Source organism: Peromyscus eremicus, chromosome 8b (genome assembly GCF_949786415.1).
Source record: "Peromyscus eremicus chromosome 8b, PerEre_H2_v1, whole genome shotgun sequence".
Taxonomy (NCBI): Eukaryota; Metazoa; Chordata; class Mammalia; order Rodentia; family Cricetidae; genus Peromyscus; species Peromyscus eremicus.
This window is the reverse complement of record NC_081424.1, coordinates 38273203-38293931: the sequence shown is the minus strand read 5'-3', so window position 1 is coordinate 38293931 and position 20729 is coordinate 38273203. Positions and strand designations below refer to the sequence as shown.

At 41.9% G+C, this 20729-nt stretch overlaps 1 protein-coding gene across 1 annotated transcript in view; it reads left to right on the top strand.

Annotated features, from left to right (window-relative positions):
* Nucleotides 1-6149: 6149 nt before the first annotated feature.
* Txlnb (taxilin beta) overlaps nucleotides 6150-20729 on the top strand; it is a 36152-nt gene continuing 21572 nt past the window's right edge. The window contains exons 1-3 of the mRNA XM_059272713.1: nucleotides 6150-6586; nucleotides 13738-13829; nucleotides 18942-19112. Of these exons, the coding sequence (XP_059128696.1) occupies nucleotides 6154-6586; nucleotides 13738-13829; nucleotides 18942-19112 (696 nt within the window). The 5' untranslated portion in view covers nucleotides 6150-6153. The remainder of the gene's footprint in view (nucleotides 6587-13737; nucleotides 13830-18941; nucleotides 19113-20729) is intronic.

Sequence of the window (20729 nt, the reverse complement as noted above, 5' to 3'; positions counted from 1 at the left end):
ATTACGGCATATTATATGAACAAAACTTCCCGGTGTCCTTAATGTCCTTAATCTCTTGCAGATTCTGTCTTTGGTAGTGCTCTGAACTCTTTCTGCAGCCTTCTACAGATCCAGCTTAGAGCTTTGGGCACCAAGGCTCTTAGCTCTGGAATTCTTAGTTGCCTCCATATCAGGACTGCTGCTATCAGAGCTAGAATACCTGACTTCTTGTGCAACCATCCCAGCCTGTTCTACTTTTGATAAAGATTCCAAGTAGGCAAAGACACCACTCAAGTGAAGTCTTTATCAGCGCCCAATGTTGCAATACCAGGGGACAGAGCAGGGTGGAAGCTACCCAGACTTATCTGAATAAAGTGGTCTGTTTAAAAGCCCAGAAGAGGGCCTCAGACGCTTATGTCCTATCTAATCCCACCATTCATAGTTCCACAGATGCACAGCTTCCAATTCCAACAGTCCCAAGCCCTACAAGGACCTATGATGAGTTCCCATTGAGCCAATGACGGGATTTCTGCTGAGTCACAGCAGGAAAAGTTGCTGAGCTCACTAAGATTTGTCCAGCCTTGTCATCCATAGTCTTCCAGAGCTGGTACAGATCGAGCAGAAAGAGGTCATGGCTGGGGCATGGTCTCCCCGAGCAGGCTTTCTTGGCTTCAGTTGTAGTCATGATCTCAAATGGTTCTTGAAGCTGAGGTAATGACTCTTGGACGTTGGGGAAAAAATCTTTTTCTACACTGTGAAGATGTGTTGCTCTCAGTGGTTTAATAAAAAGCTAAATGGCCAATAGCTAGGCAAGAAGAGGTTAGGTGGGACTTACCAACAGGGAAAGAGTCTGCGGATGAAGAATGGTAGAGTCTCCAGGAGACACAGAGAGAAGCAAGGTGAGCATGCCATACTGAGAAAAGGCATTGAGCCATGGTGACAGAACTTGGATAAGAAATATGGGTTAATTTAAGTTGTAAGAGCTAGTTAGTAACAATAAAGGCTGAGCATTTGTAATTAATAATAAGTCTCTGTGTGGTTTTTTTGGGAGCTGGTTAGAGGGACAGAAAAGTCTGCTTACGCCTCAAGGGCCAATGAACCTTATTTGGGAAGCTGGGATGCTCCCTATTCCATGCAGCCATATAGGGCAGAGAATATGTCAGCTGTCAATCAAGCAAGAAGCTGACTGGCCCACACCTGTCATTTAAAATATCACTTAAAATATCAAAAGATGTTTATAATAAAAATCTAGGGAATTAACATGAACTGTGTTTAACAGTGCCCAAATTCTATGTAAAATTCTTTAGAGAGACTTGGGTCATTTTGTGATTCAGTTTTATAGAATTTTAAAGTAATACATACCTAAAAATGAATATTTTAAACTAACTATAAGAAAGGCATAAGGAAGATCTGCCTGTTTTCGTATTAGGATATACTGATACACACAATAACATAATAACACAGTTCAGTCATTAGATTTCTTTTTCCAATTAGTTTCAGTGTTATTTTGTTAAAAGAATCTGTACCTTATTTAACTTTGATTAGTATTGAATTGTCATTTGTGTTTACTGGAGACCTGATTGTGTTGATTGCTCCAATCCAGGATGCGCTGTCCCCTGACTTCTGGTGTTTACCAAATATCCACTAAGTTAGGAGAGAGGATTATTCTCTTTCGTCAGCTTCGCTGTGTTTGTCCCTGAAATATCTTTGTCCCAGCTTCTCCTTGTCAGGCTGGGTCTTCTCTCTGTGTCCTTGAAAGCTCTTGTGCCCTCTTCTGTGGCTTACACCCTGAGCTCAGAGGAAAGCAGGGAGTGGGATGCTTCCTTTCTGTTCTTTTTTAACAATCTGCCACCAAGCGGGGGCTTTAAAACAACCAACTTACTACTTCACAGTTTGAGGGGTTAAAAGTCCAAAGCGAGTTTTACGGGGTCTGAAGTTAAACTGTCAGCAGAGCTGCGTCTCCCCTGAGGCTGGAGAGAACAGTGTTTGGTTGCCTTTCCCAGCTTCTAAAGCTTCTATGTTGCTTGGTTCAGGAGCTCACGCCATTACACAACCCGCTTAGATCAACAAATCTGCTGTTCTGATTCTCAGCCCACCTGGCTCATGTATAAGGACTCTGTGATTAGTGGGCCTGCTCAGATAATTCTAGATGATTCTCCATCTCACAATCCTTAACTTAATCACATCTGCAAGTTCCTTTCTCACGTAAAGTAACAGATTCATGAGCTGCCCCACAAGGACATGGACATCTTTGAGGTGACTGTGTTCTTCTTAGAGATCTTGTGCCCAGACTATTCCCAGAGCAGAAACTTGGAGATATATATATATATATATATATATATATATATATATATATATATATATATATATATATATATATATCTGCTTTGGTAAAGTGTGGGAATACATTCTCCAGAAAAATCAGGAAACCAGGGAATGGCTGTGAATTAGAAAGGAAGGCTTGTTTCTTTTAGACAGGATATCACTACATACCTCTGGCTGTCCAGGAACTCACCGTGTAGATCAGGCTGGCCTTGAACTCACAGAGAACCACATGCCTCTGCCTCCAGGCCTGAGGAAGGCATTTTTTAGGGTGAGTGGGCTCATGGACATGTCAGCTTTGGACACACCAGTTACCACATTTGTGAAGACAGCCTAAACCACGGTTCCAAAACAGCCACCTAAAAGTCTATTTCAAACTTTGCGAAAACAATAGCAACAGCGAGAACGCAGTGGCCTCGGAAGCAGTCTCTGCCACCGCTTGTGTGCCGCGCCACATTTCACCTTCAGTGATTCTGAAAAGAAACCCGACACTAACTAGCCCAGCCCAAGGGACAGGGACTGCATCATAAGCCACGCTGGAGATAAACCAGGAAATAAACAAACAAACAAAAACAAACCCTGGTTTATCCAAACGAAGATCGGTGGTGGAAATCTGCACCAGGAGCCCCTCCGTCTGGGTTCGCATTTTGAAGAGGACTAAACGTGGTGAAGAATCTCACAGCCCACCAGCTGCTTTTCTTTGAAAGGAGATTTCCCTGGTGATACCTACTGAAGCGTGGGCAGACTTCTCTCTTGCTGTGTCATGGGACGTTCCCATCCCCACCCCCTCCTTTTGTGGGCGTGTGTGTGTGTGTGTGTGTGTGTGTGTGTGTGTGTGTGTGTGTGCAGTTTCTTGCTCACTGTAAGAACACAGCCCTGCCGCCTGTTCCTGCTGCTGCTGCTGCCCTGACTCTCTACCATCTCTCTCCTCTCTTTTCTCTTCCTGCTTAGCTCCCTTCCTTCTGGTAAGTGTGGCGAACACTCCCGCAAAGCCCTGCGAAGTGCAGCCTGTATGTAGTCTGTAGTGCTCAAAACTTGTGGATGCCAGTGAACGGTGGCAGACTTTCCATTGTTCAACTTCTAAAGACAACATGTCGATCAGGAAGGGACTGTGTGTGTGTGTGTGTGTGTGAGCAGCCGCAGGGATCTCTAGGACAGGGAACTGGTTTCTCCTCACAGGAGGGGTGCAGAGCCAATAAAGTTTCTAAAAGACAGATTTTAGAGTTTCTCCGCTAGAAAATAAATTACTATAGAAAAGGGATCATTTAAAGTTCTTCGGCTTTGTTTGTATTTGGTTTTCCTTCTTGTTTAATTTGTTCTGGGGGCTTTTTTAAGGCAGTAAATTGCCCTGTGAAGAAAAGGCAGCTTACTCTGTTTGAAAAGGAAGCTGGGATTTGGGGATATAGCACAATAGTAGCGCATTTCAGGTTCTGGGATCGATCCCCAGTGCTACATACACACACACACACACACACACACACACACACACACACACACACACACACGCGTGTAGAACAGGGATTTAAAGACTACCCATGGACCTAAGTATAAAAACAAAAAAACAAAACTGATGGGTGAATGGATCACACACACACTTCCATGTCTCCTAGCCACAGAAACATGCCTCGGGACTGTTTGAAGCAGCTGCCTCGAAGTTTACGTGACTTCAGATTTCATCCAATGATAATCTCCCCTGCCCTTACAAGCTCACATATGGGTTCAAACCAGTAAATGTTCCCTATTTTCAGTCTGACTTAGCCCCTATTCTCTCGACTTGAGGGATAGAGGGCTAAATGTCAGGACTCATTTTAGAAGAGCTTAAAATAACCTCTGGCTGGACAGCAAGTGACACGTGTCTTTCTCTGCACTCCAGAGAGGCAGGAGTTATATATAGATGAGCGCGTAGTAAGGAGAGGTCAGGGTAGAAATTGCCGTGATGGAGACATTGCCACATTATGTGGTAAGAAGTTGATGAACTAGAACTAGTGAACTTCCTTCTAAGTCAGCGAAGGCTGAATGAGACCCACAGGTGGGTGGGGGTGTCTGTCGTACGCTGGATTTTTCCACTCTCTTTGCGTTCAAGTGTTCTGACACCTATCACCCTAAAAATGGGACAAGGAAGCTGTGCAGTTTGGAGAACAGCATGTTTTTGTTTTACTTCCACGCCAGCACAGCAAAACCTGTGAAGCTTGAGGATTTCGCCATATTTTGAAGCTGCTAATTAGCGCCATCATTATTAAATTCTATTTGCAAACAAAATGTACCAGAACTTAAAAAACCTAAGCCAAATCTATCCACCCCTCGAAGGGGTAAGCGCAAAGCCTGGGTTCTTTAATGCAATGTATTGTATTGCTCCATATTTCCCAGAGTCCGTATTATATTTGGGTGTTGTTGTTGTTGCTGCTGCTGGGGATGATGATGGGGGACAGGGTCATAAGCTGAGGAAGGCTTGGGACTCAGTATGTAGCTGAGGATGACTTTGAACTTCTGATCCTCCTGCTTCCGTGTAGAATAATAGGCATGCCCCACTATACCTGGTTTGAGCCTACATTGTATTTGAATTATTTCTCTAGTTGATCTCCCTGTTTACTATACATTTCTTTTTCTTAAAATTCTTACCTTTTCCCAGAACTTCATGTCTTAGAAAATTGTGATTTCTTTTCTTCTAAAATAAAGTCAATTTTCGGAGTAGAGTGGTATAGAAATGTAAGGAATTAGTGTTATAAGTGGGTTGGAGAGACGGCTCAGTGGGTAAGAACCCTTACTCTACACGCACAAGGATTTGAGTTCAGATCCTAACGACCGTGTAACAACCCAAGGGTGCATGCACCTGGAATTGCAGTGCTGTGAGGGACAGAGACGGGCAGACAACCGGGGCTTGTTGGCTGCCAACCTAGCACAGGTTCAGTGAGACCCTATATCAAAGGAACAGGGTGGAGAGTGACAGAGCAGGACACCTGTCATCCTCCTCTGTCCTCCACATGTGCACACACACGTGTGTATGACCACACCTACACACATATACACACGTGAAAATACACTTTCCAGAACCATCATTCTTCCATATTATTGACTTATGTATACAATCCCTCACTCCCCGTTTTAATTCAAAACTAATGCTAGTCTGAAGCTCAAAAAAAAAAAAGTGTTTCTGTTCCTTGGTCATTGCACGTTGCTCGTTATCAGGGAGAAAGTACCAGAAAAGTGATTTTACCTAATAATGTGTTTATATTAAAGTATGCAAATTGAATTTTTACTTAAAGATTAACAAGTAGGTTAGGGCTGGCCAGTGGTGGTACATACCTTTAATCCCAGCCCTTGGGAGGCAGAGGCAGGTGGATCTCTTCGAGTTCAAGGCCAGCCTGGTCTACAAAGTGAGTTCCAAGTTAGCCAGGACTGTTACACAGAGAAACACTGTCTTGAAAAACTTTTAAAAAATGTAGCTTAGGGATGTAACTATTATGAATAATTTTTAGTAAGCACAATGGTTCTTGTATTAAATATTTTAGCTTTGAAAGAGAATGTCTATATGCATGTACTTCTGAGGACTGTGAAATCCACACATGAAAATCTTAATACAAATTGACAAATATATTCATAAAAAACAATACCATGAGTTAACTCAAACGATTTCAGCGATAAGAGATACTACTAAAATGTGAAGATTACACTCCAAATACAACAGTAACATGACTTGATTTTTAGTGTCAGCGATATATGAAAGTCCGTTTTTTTTCTACAACAGAAACCAAAATTAGTTGGTACCTACCTGAGAGATACCTTTATCGTTAATCTATAAGTGGGTTCATTACATACAACCTAACTGTGCTTCCCACTAGATACCACTCTCATATGGAGACTAATCACTCTAAACAGCTCTCAGCTGAACAGCCCAAATCTCCTGGGGACAGCTCCTCACTCAGTCACAATGGCCTGGGAAAGCAAGATGGCCAGCCGCCCTTAACCTCACTCGGAGCACCAGAGCAGGAGACAAGTGTACACCCTGAGAAGGGAACCCACGACATCTCTGAAGAGTTGAGCCGGCAACTGGAAGACATCATAAGCCTGTATGGGTCTGCTGCCAGTCCCACGGGGACCCAGGTCACCGCTAAAACAAAGGAGCAGCCCGAAAACACAGAGGCGCCGGACAACGAGGATGGAGACTGTGAAGAAACCTTTGAAGAGACAGACAGAGAACCCACCGCTTCTGAAGAGCCAGCCGCAGCCAAAGAGCCTGTCAGCAATAAAGAGCAGAAGCTGGAGAAGAAGATCCTAAAAGGATTAGGCAAGTATTATGTTCTAATATATGACTTTCTTCTTAATTACCCCATGTGTTTAACTTCACTGAAAGTCATAGCTAATACATTTGGATTAATATAATAGCCTCCTTTGGGGCTGTATTTGGCCCTAGCCCATTCTTTAAATAAAACTAAAGTAGGGCTGGAGAGATGGCTCAGAGGTTAAGAACACTGACTGCTGAGGTCCTGAGTTCAATTCCCAGCAACCACATGGTGGCTCACAACCATCTGTCATGAGATCTGGTGCCCTCTTCTGGCCTGCAGTCATATATGCTGTGTACATAATAAATAAATCTAAAAAAAGTGTTTTAAAAAAATAAATAAAACTAAAGTAAAAGTTTTAACACGATGCCTATCTACTCTACTCCCAGGGCTTCCCACTGCTCTTAGAGAGAACATCAGAATTCTTAAGACATTTTTTAGCCCCTTAAACTGATCTAAGCCTAACCAGTTTAAGCTTGATGTCATTTCCCAGGGTCCCCCAGCATCTTTCTTCACCCTTCTATCCCTGTCCCCACGCTACTGTGGTCATTCTCACCTTCCATGTTGGTTCTTTGAACTTTCCACATTCTCTTCCCCAAAGGCCTGTGCACACTCTACCCAGAAACCTCTGCCCACTTTGCCAGCCACCCTTCCAGCCTCTGGAGCATAAAACTCCTACTTACCATTTAGTCATAACCAAAGGGCAATTTCTTAGCCCAATTCTAAAGTGGTAACTTCTTTGGGTCTGCATTGTACCATGTGTCCTTTTTCATAGTACTAACGAGCATTTCAAATTATACATTTGGGGCAGGGGAGAGTATGTGATTAATGTATCTAACTCCCAATTGAATTTTTTTTTCAATCTAAAGAACAATGTGCATATGTGTTTTGAACATCACTGGATGCCTGTGGTATAAGACAGGAGTTGACAAATTAAAGGCTCAGTGGATATTTGCCATAAGGATGAATAAATGAATGGGAAATGTAAACGGGAAACTCAAAGCAAACCTAGTAAATAAGCAAAATATAATAAATAGGGATGGCTCATTGATAAAATAATCATGAATTAGGTCACTTATTATAAAATATTTTTGGTTAAGAACAGATCTCAAAAAATATGGTTACATCTGTCAAGAGAGGCAGAAGACACATACCTGGGCTCATCCCCTCACTGGTCTCATGACTGTTTGTTAATGACGCCGTACAGAGAAAAAAGGAGACACACGAACCGTTATAGAGCAGAAACAGGCAGAGGAGAAAATGTTTTTGAAGAGCGTGGGGGATTGGTAGCACCAATAACTGTGAATGAAAGAAGGGAAAATGCTGATTTTGTAGCTAGGGCTGAAAAAATATTACTATGCCTAGGAAACTCCTCAGTCCGTCCCCACTAGTGACTGCCACTAAAACACTCACGTCAAAGACTCTGTTCGCATCACCTCTCTCATGTCTCCATTTTCTCCAGCTTCCATGCTAGACGGCTGAGTTCTCAAGGGTAGAACCCACACCTTGCTCATCTGTACAGTGTGTGGAGTGAAATACCAAAGGGATCGAGTCAGAACACCGTTCACACTCCACACACCCCAGCAACAGATTTCTATCTGTAAACCCAAGTAGTCTACATTACAGTAGGGCACCAGTGTGTGCATAAAACTCATTCTGAAAGGGATTTCTGGGTTTAATGATACCTTCCAGTAATACACATGACCGCCCCCAACATAAAGATCACAACAACATTTAATACGTTTTCACACTCCCAAAATGCAAGGCTGAATCATTCTAAAGCGCTGGGAGTTATTATAACGTCCTTCTGTGTTAAAGGACAATTTTTTCACTTCTCCAATCAAATCATCTCGGACGTGCCTCTTGGCACTGTCCCATTAAGGACCCAGAATGTCTCTGACCCATTGTGCCTATCATTCCTAAACCATTTATATAGGGATTTCTGTGTATTGGCTGTAATAAGGGACAAACTATGGAGAAAATGAGGGGAAACCAAAGGCAACCAACTGGAGCATTCTCTCCCATGAATTATTTTATAAATCTGTATAATATCTACAACTATCAAAAAATTAGGACAGTTTCTCAGAATGAGGAAAAAAATTACACTCCTTTTTCCCCCTGCCAGTCCAATGCATTTGGCTAGACTTTCTGTTTGTGCATCAGAGGCCAACTCTCAGCATGTGTGGGCTGGTGGCCTTTCTGTGCTATCCCACTCTATATCATTAACACATTCTTCTACACACAGTACGGTCTCAGCTACACTCATAGTTACAACAACATTTTCGGGCAAGCCTACACACAAAACCCACTTCCAACTTAGCTGCCTACAAGTGGCTTTAGGAAACTTCTTGGCTACTTGTTAATGACATGGTGCTGCAGTATTGTCTACAAACATCGCTGTGTGTTTAAATCAAATTCGGAACTTGTCAAAACTCTGCCATGCACAGAGAGTCAGAACTGGTGTACATAAAGCCAGCCAAAGGCACTATGACAATTCAGCAGGAAGCAGGTCGTGGAAGACAAGGGTGCTCCAGCTTCAGAAACTGTTTCTTCCCTTAGAAGTAATAGAGTCTTGGCTGCAGGCTTCTTCCTGGGGAAAGAGCTTCCCTGGGCAGAGGGAGGTTGCCAGACAAGGTAAGGCTCTGCCTGCATCTGCCATTTACCAAAGCAGATACTTGTAACTGTCTTTTTATAAGAGGCATCCCTGTGACTGCATAGGGCTGCCGTTCCTCTGAATAAAAATCCTAAATATGCCAGAGAAGCGGGTTTGTTATGGGATATTTCACTCACCTGACTACAGGTAAGTTTCAATACATACACCAAGAAACCCAAAAGAAAGACAGTTAACTCTGTAACATCTTCAGACACCCATTCACTTCTCCTCATCTTCCTTAGAACAGTCACACACACACACACACACACACACACCCTAGATGGTCTAATCCATTTCTGGTTGATTTATACAAATTCCGAGAGTACACCAACCCAAAGTTTTGACATAATTTCTAAATTTTCTTGAGGAAAGGATGAGAGACCAACGGAACTCAAGGAGAAGAGGAATTGGTGGAACTTAACGATGGATGAGTAGGTTCACAGAGAAACTGAAACTTGGGTCAGAATTGAGTAGAGACAGGTGTTAGAGAAACAGAGTCAGGGCTTGAGAAAACAAGTCTTGAGCAAAATGATTCGTTCCCTCTGCTGAGCACAGGAGACAGTGTCCACGTTAACACCTTCTTATTCTTTCTGAATTTCCTTCATGATTACTAGTAGTGTAAATACATCACCAGCGGACCCTCATGAGAAACCCAGGTCTATTGTCTAAGTGAGTGAAAGGCTGAAGTTCCAAATGCAGCTATACTACGGTCGCTAAAATTCCAGAGGCACAAAATATCAACTTAAGGGAAGATGCTGTGACTAGAAAACACAGGCCGGGTAGAACTGTCAAAACTGATTGTGGTCTTAAAACCAAGAAAAACAATCAGATGCTGGGACTGTGCAAGGAGACAGTGAGGGTGAGAGTACGAACCGAAAATGTCGATCCACACTCAACATCCCAGGATGACGAAACATGTGACCCATCAATGTTGTCGTTTCTCCTGGATTGCTATTTGTACCAGGCTATACGTGGTTAAAGACATTTCACTTGTGGAGACACCAGACCTTAAAGACTGGATTCCCGAGCCATTTAGTCAACTCAGTAATTTAATTTGATAGTCAGGGAAACTGAGGCTACTAAGTTGCTCAACTTGTTGATAAAAGTATGGGTTCTAAAACTTAGGTCTCCTAGTTAGATATGATTCTTTTTTTTAAATATCCATTTTTTCAAAGATTTATTTATTATATATACAGAAGAGGGTGCCAGATCTCATTACAGATGGTTGTGAGCCACCATGTGGTTGCTGGGAATTGAACTCAGGACCTCTGGAAGAACAGTCAGTGCTCTTAACCTCTGAGCCATCTCTTCAGCCCTAGATGTGATTCTTTCCTGAAAAGATATCTATTCCTGTTCAAAAATTCTTTGTTTAACACTCACTGATGTTTAGTTGTATGACTAGGAGAACAAAAATTAACATTAAAATATGACTCTGGGTGTAACATTTGAAAGAGGACACACTCTTCTGCAATACATGGACAAGAAGAAGAAAATACAGAATTGTACAAGCAGGTACACAAGAACAAATTTTACCCCACTCCACCAAAAATAAAATAAAAGAAACTCTTTGGAAGAGAAAAAGCCTAAGTTTAGGGATACATTGAATCTCTGCAAGCAACCGAGACATTTAGTAAAAGCAAGCATCACTGTACTGGAGAAAAATCCTGGTTCACATTTCTACAGCTGTTTCAGTTGTCTGAAAGTTAAGGTTTTTAATTTCTCTCCCAAATGCTGGACAAAAGCCAATTTTGAAAATGTCTTTTATGTAAAAACAGCTCCTTCATCCTGCAATACAATTGCACCGGTGGTCACAGCCAAGTGCCACAGTATTGTCCTCGTGCTACAGGTGCTTCAACTTTACACAGCTTCCCAACAAAAGCACTTCGCACTGTGATAGTCATATGCCCACAGTGAGGCTTCCTTCAGAATGGTACATCCGGGAGAAGGCAGATGATGCCCACCTGATAAAATGTTCTAGAGTAAAGCCGGGTTTTCCTCTTACGGCTAACATGCCAGCGCATGGCTCTGTTTCCATGAAAATGCAATAACAGTTCTCTTGGAGAGTGAGTCCATCTCTGTCTGTTCCTCTCCTCCGTGAGTGTCCTACACAGCACCCTAGCCCCCCAGAACCCATGTAGGTTTAAAACCTAACATCTCTGATGCATTCTATTCTCACCTCTCTATAGTGTCTTGAATTTTCTTTTGAGGCTGGGAACAATTTTTGAAGGTGTATTGATACACTGGAATGATAGATAAACATCTATTAAAAAACGGGAAACTACTAGAGCAGAACGGGATCTCAGTTAACATGAAGATTATGCAACAGGAACAGCAAAACCCTCTGTTAGCTACAGAAAATACAACTTAAACAGACAAACCATTTGAGAAGAAGAAAACACCGGAGTCACTCATTTCTGCCTTTCCAGTAAGACTTGCAATGGCCTCATATATTCATGCTCAACACGAGAAGTCTTCCCACACACACTGAATCTCCAGGTGAGGGTAAATGTTTACCTTCCTCTACGTACCCAGCACATTGTCATTTGATTTGCCTGATACCTGCATCTGCTAGCTGGCTTTATCTCACTCTGTTACTAGTGTGACTAAGCATTTGTCATGGACCAAACACTACGATAGGCCCCGGCCCTAACCTGAGGAACAGAGCACTTCCTTGCCTTTAATAGGTAAAAAAGACCCAGGAGAGAAATTCGAACCTATGTTCCCGGCTCTGAAGTCAAGGGTGAAAGGATGGTCTGGCCAGTGCGGATCACCCAAGCTGCCAGAGGAGCAGCTGGAAGCACATGCCCAGCAGAGGCAAGCATTGTGGTCATCAGCCGCCAAGGGCAGCACACTGGGCAAGGGCTTTGAAGAGCTAGGAGCTGGGCGGAGGCCCACTCACCACCACCTTCTCCCCTGGCTTAGGCCAGCCTCAGATCTGAACTGACTCACTGGGCCAAGACAGACCAAACTTTAGGAAGGAAGCCATTTTCTTCTAAAGACATTCCCCTTTGTTTCACTAGACTTCTCTACAACCCAAATTCCAAGTGAGAGCTTAGAGCAAGTCACCTTGGAGTAAAGTCTTTGCAATGCCAAAAGGAATCACGTATGGTTGGTGTTTTCTGGGCCTTGGCTATTTCATCTAGAAAATTGAATTGGCTAGCCTGGATGTCTTTGAAGATCCTTCTAGACCTAAGACTCTGTAATCCTATGTAGGCTTGCCATATTTAACAAATAAGAACATTTAGGTGTCGACTAGAATTGAGTCATGAGTGAACGACGAATGTAATTGTATATATGCGTGTCTCCTGCCCTGCCTTTTGAAGGCAGTCCTAATTCCTGACAGATCTGCTTCTCCAGGATGAAAGCAAGTATTCTAGCCCTGGGGAAGTGTCAGTTCTTAGGGAAAAGGTTGCAAAGTTATGCTCATTGTTCAGCTTGTTTGTATCAGGAAACATGGGCTCTCCTCATTGACCTGACCTCCTTACCGTGAGTAGACCCATCGGCTGTCACAGGTAGGAGCGGAAGGGGGAAATCCTCCACCTCGACAGGATGGCTTGCAAAAATGTAATCAGTAGTAAATGTGGGCCCAAGCATCCCAGACATCCCTCCTGACACTGGCCAGATGGCTAACTAGCACCACAGAGACACAAAGCTAAAGGAGACAGAAGGAGAAAATAGGGGGGAGTCTAAATCTCTTTGTTAAATAATCAGGAACATATGATTTTAGAATACAGCTTGATGTCCAACTGGGGAGAAAAAGAAATGAAGCTTCCAGGAGAGATTAAGGTCTGGATAGAAGAAATGGTTGCATGGGAAGGCTGAGCCCAAAGTCATGGAACACACACACACACACACACACACACACACACACACACACACCTGTGAAACATCTCCAAGGTTTGGATCTTTTTCTCTTACATATTGGTTTTTATTCTCTGGTAGGCAATATGATTAGTTATTCTCACCCAAGCTTGATGAATAGGCTCGGCAAAGAGGAGAGGATTGGTTCAAGAGGAGGTATCAAGACAAGACAGGATAAGTAGGCTCTGCTTGGCAACATCATGTACTGACACTGGCTGTTTCTTGCTCATCAGGAATTCTGATTGGCTGTTCTGTTTCTTTTTTATTAGTTGACACAGGAAATGGGCAATTTATCATTTCATAAAGTCAGTGCTGTGACACAGTTACCTTTAAAATATTCAGGATACACAAGGGGGAGTGATGGAAAATTTGGGGATTGCTGTTTTAGCAAACATTTATTGAAATTCTACCATGAATTTGACCCTGCACCACATGAATTCATCCCCACTCTGAAAGGCAGGGGTCATCCTTTCTGATAGGAAGAGAAAACTGTATGGGAGGCTCAGGGAAGTTAATGGTTTGGCTGAGATCGTTCCTAATTTGCAAGAGGTTGGTCCTGATTTGCAAGTGATCAGTCGGGAATAGCAGCCACTATCACTCCACGACAAGCTCAACACTGATTTTTAAAATTTTCTTTTCAAGGCAAAGAAGCTAACTTGCTAATGCAAAATCTGAACAAGCTGCAAACCGCCGAAGAAAAGCTTGATTTTTTATTCAAGAAGTATGCTGAGTTGGTAAGATCTTTGATCAGTTCTTTCTGTCAGGAACTCCCAGCTCTAGTCAACGCTAAGAGGAGATGGCAGCTTCTCATGGACATCATTATAGGACACAGCTAGTTATCATAAACAAGCAAAATGAGATTCACAGAATTCTAGAAGGAAAGTATTTTTGAGGCAAAAGAAAAGCTGAGACATAACTAGAAAGGAAAAAAATGGTCATGGTCTCTGTGTTCAATTATGTGCATAATTTTGGGCAAGCAAGAAAGAGGAGCACAGATAATTTAAATCTATGGATATTTTAAAGTTCTTGTCAACTTTAAAGTAAAAAAAAAAAACCCTGTCTCTATAAAGATGAATGAATATTAAATTCTCATTCAGCTTCTACACTCATGGTTCTCAAGGGCTACAGGAAACTTCAGAGTGGAGTCAATGCCATCCCACAGTTCATGGCACTTTCTTGTCTGGCCTGCAGTTTTTCAGATCTCTTCTTTGGTCCCCATTCTTCCCCTTCCCTACAATGACAAAGTCATCTCTGGGGTTGCTTAGTGTCCAGCTCTGTGTCCTCCACAGACAGCCTCACTCTCCATACGTAGGGTCCTGGGAGCAAGGGAAGCCACTTCAAACCATCCAAGAATTCCAGAAGGCCATTGTCTCCTCTTCTGTGCTGTGATTGGTCAGTGGAGAAAAGGGAAGGGCTGGGTGAGGACAGTGCTCTGGTATCAATGAGGCCTCACCTGCTTCACTAAGAAGAGCAGGAAAAGGCAATGGGAACAGAAACATCTGAGTTCTGTGCACCACTCTCCTTTACCCCCAGAAACGAGATAGCAAGCTGCTTTTTAACTCTCTCTCTCTCTCTCTCTCTCTCTCTCTCTCTCTCTCTCTCTCTCTCTCTCTCTCTCTCTCTCTCTGTGTGTGTGTGTGTGTGTGTGTGTGTACTCTTTAAGCAAGTCACTGATTTGTCTCCTCTGGAGAAGTAGCAACAGGTAAATGAGGCTCTACACAGCACAGAACTTCTTCCCGGCAGGAGTTGAACCACCTCCCCTCCCCGGGTAGATGTATTTTACAGCGAAGGATGCTCCACTTGGGGACCTACGCTACTAGCATGCTCTCCCCGCCCTAGGAGGCCTTGGGCCTAATTTCACTGTCTAAATGATGTTTTTAGGAGAGCTTCCCAAACTGGGTAAGCATCAGGCCCACAAACTCCATGCCTGTTGATGGTTTGTTTTTCAGTGACTCTAGTCCTGTAATCCCTATGTGTCCTTTCCTTCCTTCTGTCTTGACACACCCTGGTATGCTGAATTGTGATGTCATCAACACAATACAATTCTAAAACCCTGAGTGCTCAGCTGATTGCTTAGCTTTTAGTTATTTTTAATCATACAAACCACATCGTGATGATGTGAGAGTTCCAAAGGCACAAAAACGTTATCTCCAATCCATCATCTAAAACACAAGTTCTGGTTTCCTGCCTGCTCCTCTCCAGCTCTATGCAGCCAGAGATGGAGTCGCTCCTGCCATACGGCACAGACAAGTTGATATTTCGAGGGTTTTTTTTTTTCTGTTGTTGTTGTTTTGTTTTTGTGTTTTTGTTCATGTGGCATCTTTCTGCCTGTGTAGTTCAGTCTGCATCAGCACATTTTGTTGAAATGGTATCACATTCCATTAAGCGACTCTATGTGCTGATTCACTCCTTTGGGAGCCAGCGTCCTCCCACTTCAGAGAACACTGCTGCAGTGAATGCCATCCTTTACAGATTTGTTCCCTCTCCAGTATGAGTTTAGGAAAAAATTCTAGGAATAGGATTAGTGGATCAAATAGGATGAAGGTTTCTTTGTTTTTCAGTTTTATGCCATGTTGCCTGCCAAAGGAAGGGTAGAAAATTACAAAGCGATTTAACATTGGCTATTAGCAATTTAAATTAGCGTGACATAAGTTGGAAGTCAAAGATCTTTTCCCCCAAATCTGGGCCGCATTCTCTCATGTACACCACATGACTCTCACTTACTCATATTTTTTTCCCAGTATTTTCTGTACTGTCTGTCCATCATCCCTCCCACTAAACTACTACACACCAAGGCCATTACTGTTCATTTCCTAGCACCATACTTGGCATGACTAGGAAGTATCTTTGACTGGCACCTGACACTGTCTTACAGTGCTACATGGCCACAGCAGTACACTGGACCAGTCTGAGGGAGATTTCTTCAAGAGCCAGGGCTCTTCATGCTGGTCCCAGGAAATTCCCTACTCACCGTTATAGCCAGACAATCACCCCAACAGAGATAAGCCAGTTCAAGCCTTATAGCATTTGTCTTATCTTCTATAACAAACTTTAAGACCTAAAAGATTATTCTCAAAAACTGACCCAAAAGACCAACTACATTTCCTTTCCAGGGAAGAAAAATTTTAATTATTTACTTGGAGATAAAAGCGTATTTCCTCCCTCATTGATTAGGATATTAGTATAGAAAATGCTGAAATACAATGGTTAATATGGAGTAAATTGTCAATTCCAATTCTTTAATTCAAACTGCCACTCTAGCTCACTCATGCTCACAGAGCCTGAAGTCTGTAATACTATCCGCCATTGTGTTCATCAATAAATAAGGACATGTTCATTAATAAGTAAGGATACTTCATGACTGCATTAAGAAATGGCCGTAGGAATATATTTTCTGGAAATTTTCTCAACTTCTATATACTTAAGACGAATCATTAATACAATTCTAATTTAGCCATTGGCAATAATGGTGCTTTTATTTAATTTTTAACTTAGCAAAGAAGAAAGAACAAGAAATTTCAGATAAAATCCTATATACCTGTTACAAATTTCCAGAACTGTGCCTCTATGAATTGTTGAACCTCACAGCCAGCTCTGGGCTGAGGTTGACTTGGTCGTAATATGCTTACTTTCATTCATTAAAAATAAAAAACCCTTGCATTCATACATAAGCACAGAAGTCTGAACTATTCGAAAACAAAATCATCCAGACACTAAAAAAATGCAAGAAGCTCAGAGTCTTTCATTTTAAAGCTAAGGAAAATAGATCTGGCTAAAATTTTAATGTGCACAATCTTATAACACAGCCAAAGATTAAATACGGTAAAACATAAATCATTTGTCTTCCAACTTATAAAGCACATAAAGTATATATTTGCTTCAGGACACACAAAGAAAGCTGCAGTCTTGTCCACCAAGGAGCACTAGGTGTCTCTGCCTGGAGATATTTCTGCTTGTCACAATTAGGTATGTTACTGCCACACAGTAGAGAGAGGGGCCCAGGTTGGAGGGCCCATAATATGGAGGATTTTGCACAATACAAAAATATGTCCCATTTTGTCAACAGTGATGAACCTGAAAAGTTTTGATATATGACTTATTCTTCAAAAGTAAAGTCTAGTCTATAATGGCAACAACAATACATCAATTTCAAGGAAGAAAACTCTTGCTATAATCAAGGGACATTTTACCGTGTCTAATCACTATGGTACAAAATGAAAAAGTCAGCATAAGAAATGCATAATGCAGGCTCACTGGCTTTTCAAGAAGGATGTTAATGCCAATCATTATTTCTAGTAACATGGTTCGCTTTTTCCAAGGTTAATTTCTAAAAAGTAGAAATTGCACATGGGTATAAACTTAGAATATCAAATGGGCACATTCTTGGCTCAATCTGAAGAGGGTTTTTAATAGTTATTCAACATGGTAGAAGAAAAAAATAAAACAAGATAGATATTGAAGAAAGTGTGACAATCTTCAAATAGTTCAGGGTAAAAACAAAAAGACTTACAAAACAGGGAAACTGAGATGTGGTCAAGATCCTCGTGGAATGTATATCCATTTCCGTTAGGCTCTGTGAGGCACCAGGAACACCTGGCATCTAGAAGCACCCACTGGCTCCCTAGAGATTTTCTTTGCTCTTAGCCAATATGGCTATTAATAGAACCAGCTCCTTCCTGCCTTAAGCAACAGCCAGGCACTGAAGAAACCAAGTTCAGTAGAGTAAACAACTCCAGACCAAAGTCTGCTGCTTGCCTATGGCCTCACTGATGTTCAGACTGACATTGGTCTACTGGTCTCTCTCTGGTGGCTTCTGGAGGCTGTTTCCCATGCTTCTTCCATTAGAATTAAGATCTTATGATAATGTTACCAGATTTAGCAAATAAAGACAAAAGATCCAATTAACTTTACATTTTATATAGTGAACAATTTTTTTGGTAAAAATATGGCCCATTCAATATTTGGAATATATACTGATACTAAAATTATTCCTTAATATATGAAATTGCTATTTACTTAAGTATCTGGTTTCATATCTGGCAATCCTATACTCATATTTTAGCATCCCAACATGGACAGTATGGGAATAAAGTGCATCTGGATTGCCAGAAACAAGGGTCGTGATGTCTTTACTGTAGGCACAGAGAGGTTGGGGACAGAGCTGGGCAGCAGGGAATGTTATAAATATTTGTCTTTTGTGCCACTCTGTTGTGCTGTGGCTATTTCTAATGCTTTGGTAAAAAACCATCACCATCAAGGCCTCTGTGTTTGGGTATTATGCTTTCTCATACCCAGAGGGTCCACATCTAAAGTCCCAAATTATAAATAAGATAACTCCATCTTCTGTTTACCAGGGGGCCGTTTTTCTCTTTCCAATTTTTAAAAATGTCACCGTTAGCTTATTTTCAGACAGAGTTATGAGAATGAAATGTGAGCCAAGCAAACAAAGTGTTGGCCATGGTCTTCAGGTCTGCATACAGGATGCTGCCATAAACTCTAGCGGTTCCCAGATTCTCAAGCCTATCTTTCTTTTTTGGATAGCACTAGATGACATCATTAGACAGGAACAAAGAAAACATTGCATAACATTAAAAATAAGTCAAAGAAGAGGCTAATAAAAGTAATAGTTATGTAAAAATCATATATATATATATATATATATATATATATATATATATATATGTCATACTCTACAAACTATATCTATACATGATCCAGGAGTGGCAGATAATGATGGAAATAGTTCCAAACAACCATACAGAAAGTATTTTGTCTTAGCTTCTTTTTTTTTGTGAGCCTCGGAGACATTCCTGTGATTTCTTCGCTGCTTACACCCCCACGTCTAGCTGGATGAGCATCGCGCGGAGCAAAAGAAACTAAGACTCCTGCGGAAGCAGCAGGCACAGACCCAGAGGGAGAGGGACCAGCTGCAGAGCGAACACAACCGAGCCATCCTGGCTCGGAGCAAACTGGAGAGTCTGTGCCGGGAGCTGCAGAGGCACAACAAGACACTGAAGGTAGGCGGCACCCTGGCTTGGAATGACACGGTTCTCAGCGGGCTGCACAGACACAGGCCTCTGCTACCTGCAGAAAGCATAGGTTACCACCAGAGAGCAGGGAAATCAGATACCAGTGATGCCACTTGCTCATTTGTGATCTTCAAGTTTTTAATCTCCATGAGTCGTTCCCCCACCATCTGATTGTATGGTCGGAAGGGAAAAACTAAATGAGATTTCACGTGCAAGGTAATTACACAAGACAGCAGTACAGGCTAAAGTAAAATAAATGTCATGCCTCTTCCTTGCTGGTTGGGTTGAGGTTTTTTTGTTTGTTTTGATTGATTGGTTGTTTAGATAGTCCTTCGTTTACTATTTAATTCCTTTTATTTTTACTTTATGTGTTTGGGTATTTCTCCAGCATGTACGTATGTCTGTGCATCACATGTGTTCCTGGTGCCTGAGGAAGCCAGAAGGCAGCACAGGAATTAGCATTACAGACAGTTGTGCTCTGCCATGTGGGTGCTGGGAATTGAACCCAGGTCCTCTGGGAGAGCACCAGTGTTCAACCTCTGAGCCATCTCTCCATCCCTTAGTTTCCTCTTTAAAAATTTGTAAAAAGTCAACGTTTTATATTTTTATTCAATGAATTCTACATGACAGGGCATAGACACAAAGCTAATTGACATGCTAACGTGAAGTGGAGAGCCAAAATGTCAATAATTGTCTAAGAAGCTACTTTAGAAAAACACTGAAGAGCTCTTTAAGACTTAATTACTCAATTTAAAAATAATAGACTGATCACTTCATTATGTCTGCATGGGTTTCATTAGTTACAGCATGGGTCCCTAGCAGTTTATTTAATTTGATTACCAGCTCCATTCAAAAGTAAGATGTAGGGTTCTTCCAAATAAGTCCATTTGCATCTACAGTCCCCTTTCCAGTGGTAGATTCCAAAGCTGGAGACACACAGTAGTTAATCAGACAATATTCCTGCAAGGAAGTTATTACTATATGTGTTTACAAGGAGATACTTAAAAAAAAAAAAAAACATTAAAATCATTAAAATCATTAACTACTTTGGTGAGCAGGAAAAGATAGTGTGGTTCCTCATTGCTCAATTATCCTGTCATGTTTGGGAAATGCGAAGCCAGTTCAATGAATTGTGAATCTCACACTGCAAGTCCCAGAGGATGGGCATCTGGACTTTCTTCAACGATTGTACTAGGAACAACCAGAAGTCCAGGTTAGATGGGGACCTGGAGACGGGAGCATCATCTTCAACTCATGGGGTAGTGTTTTGTGTTTACAAAAGACTCCGGTCCTTCTACAAGGTCACACAGGGAAGAAACGGAAATTAAACCAGATGGGGTGGGGAATGTGTCATTGAAAAGATGCCAGGGGAGAAGACCCTTTAGGACTCTGCGTGTTATGTCATTTGATCTGCACAATGGCCTTCTGAGAGTTCGGATCTCTACTGACAAGGGAACTCAGTGATTCTAATTAGTCATTTAAAGCCACGAATATTTGAGGTGTCAAAGTAAGAATTCAAATTCAAAATACTAACCTATCTTTGATTATTTACCCATGGGCTGGGTCATATTGAATTTGTAGAGCCTATCATGTATATTCCCTCTT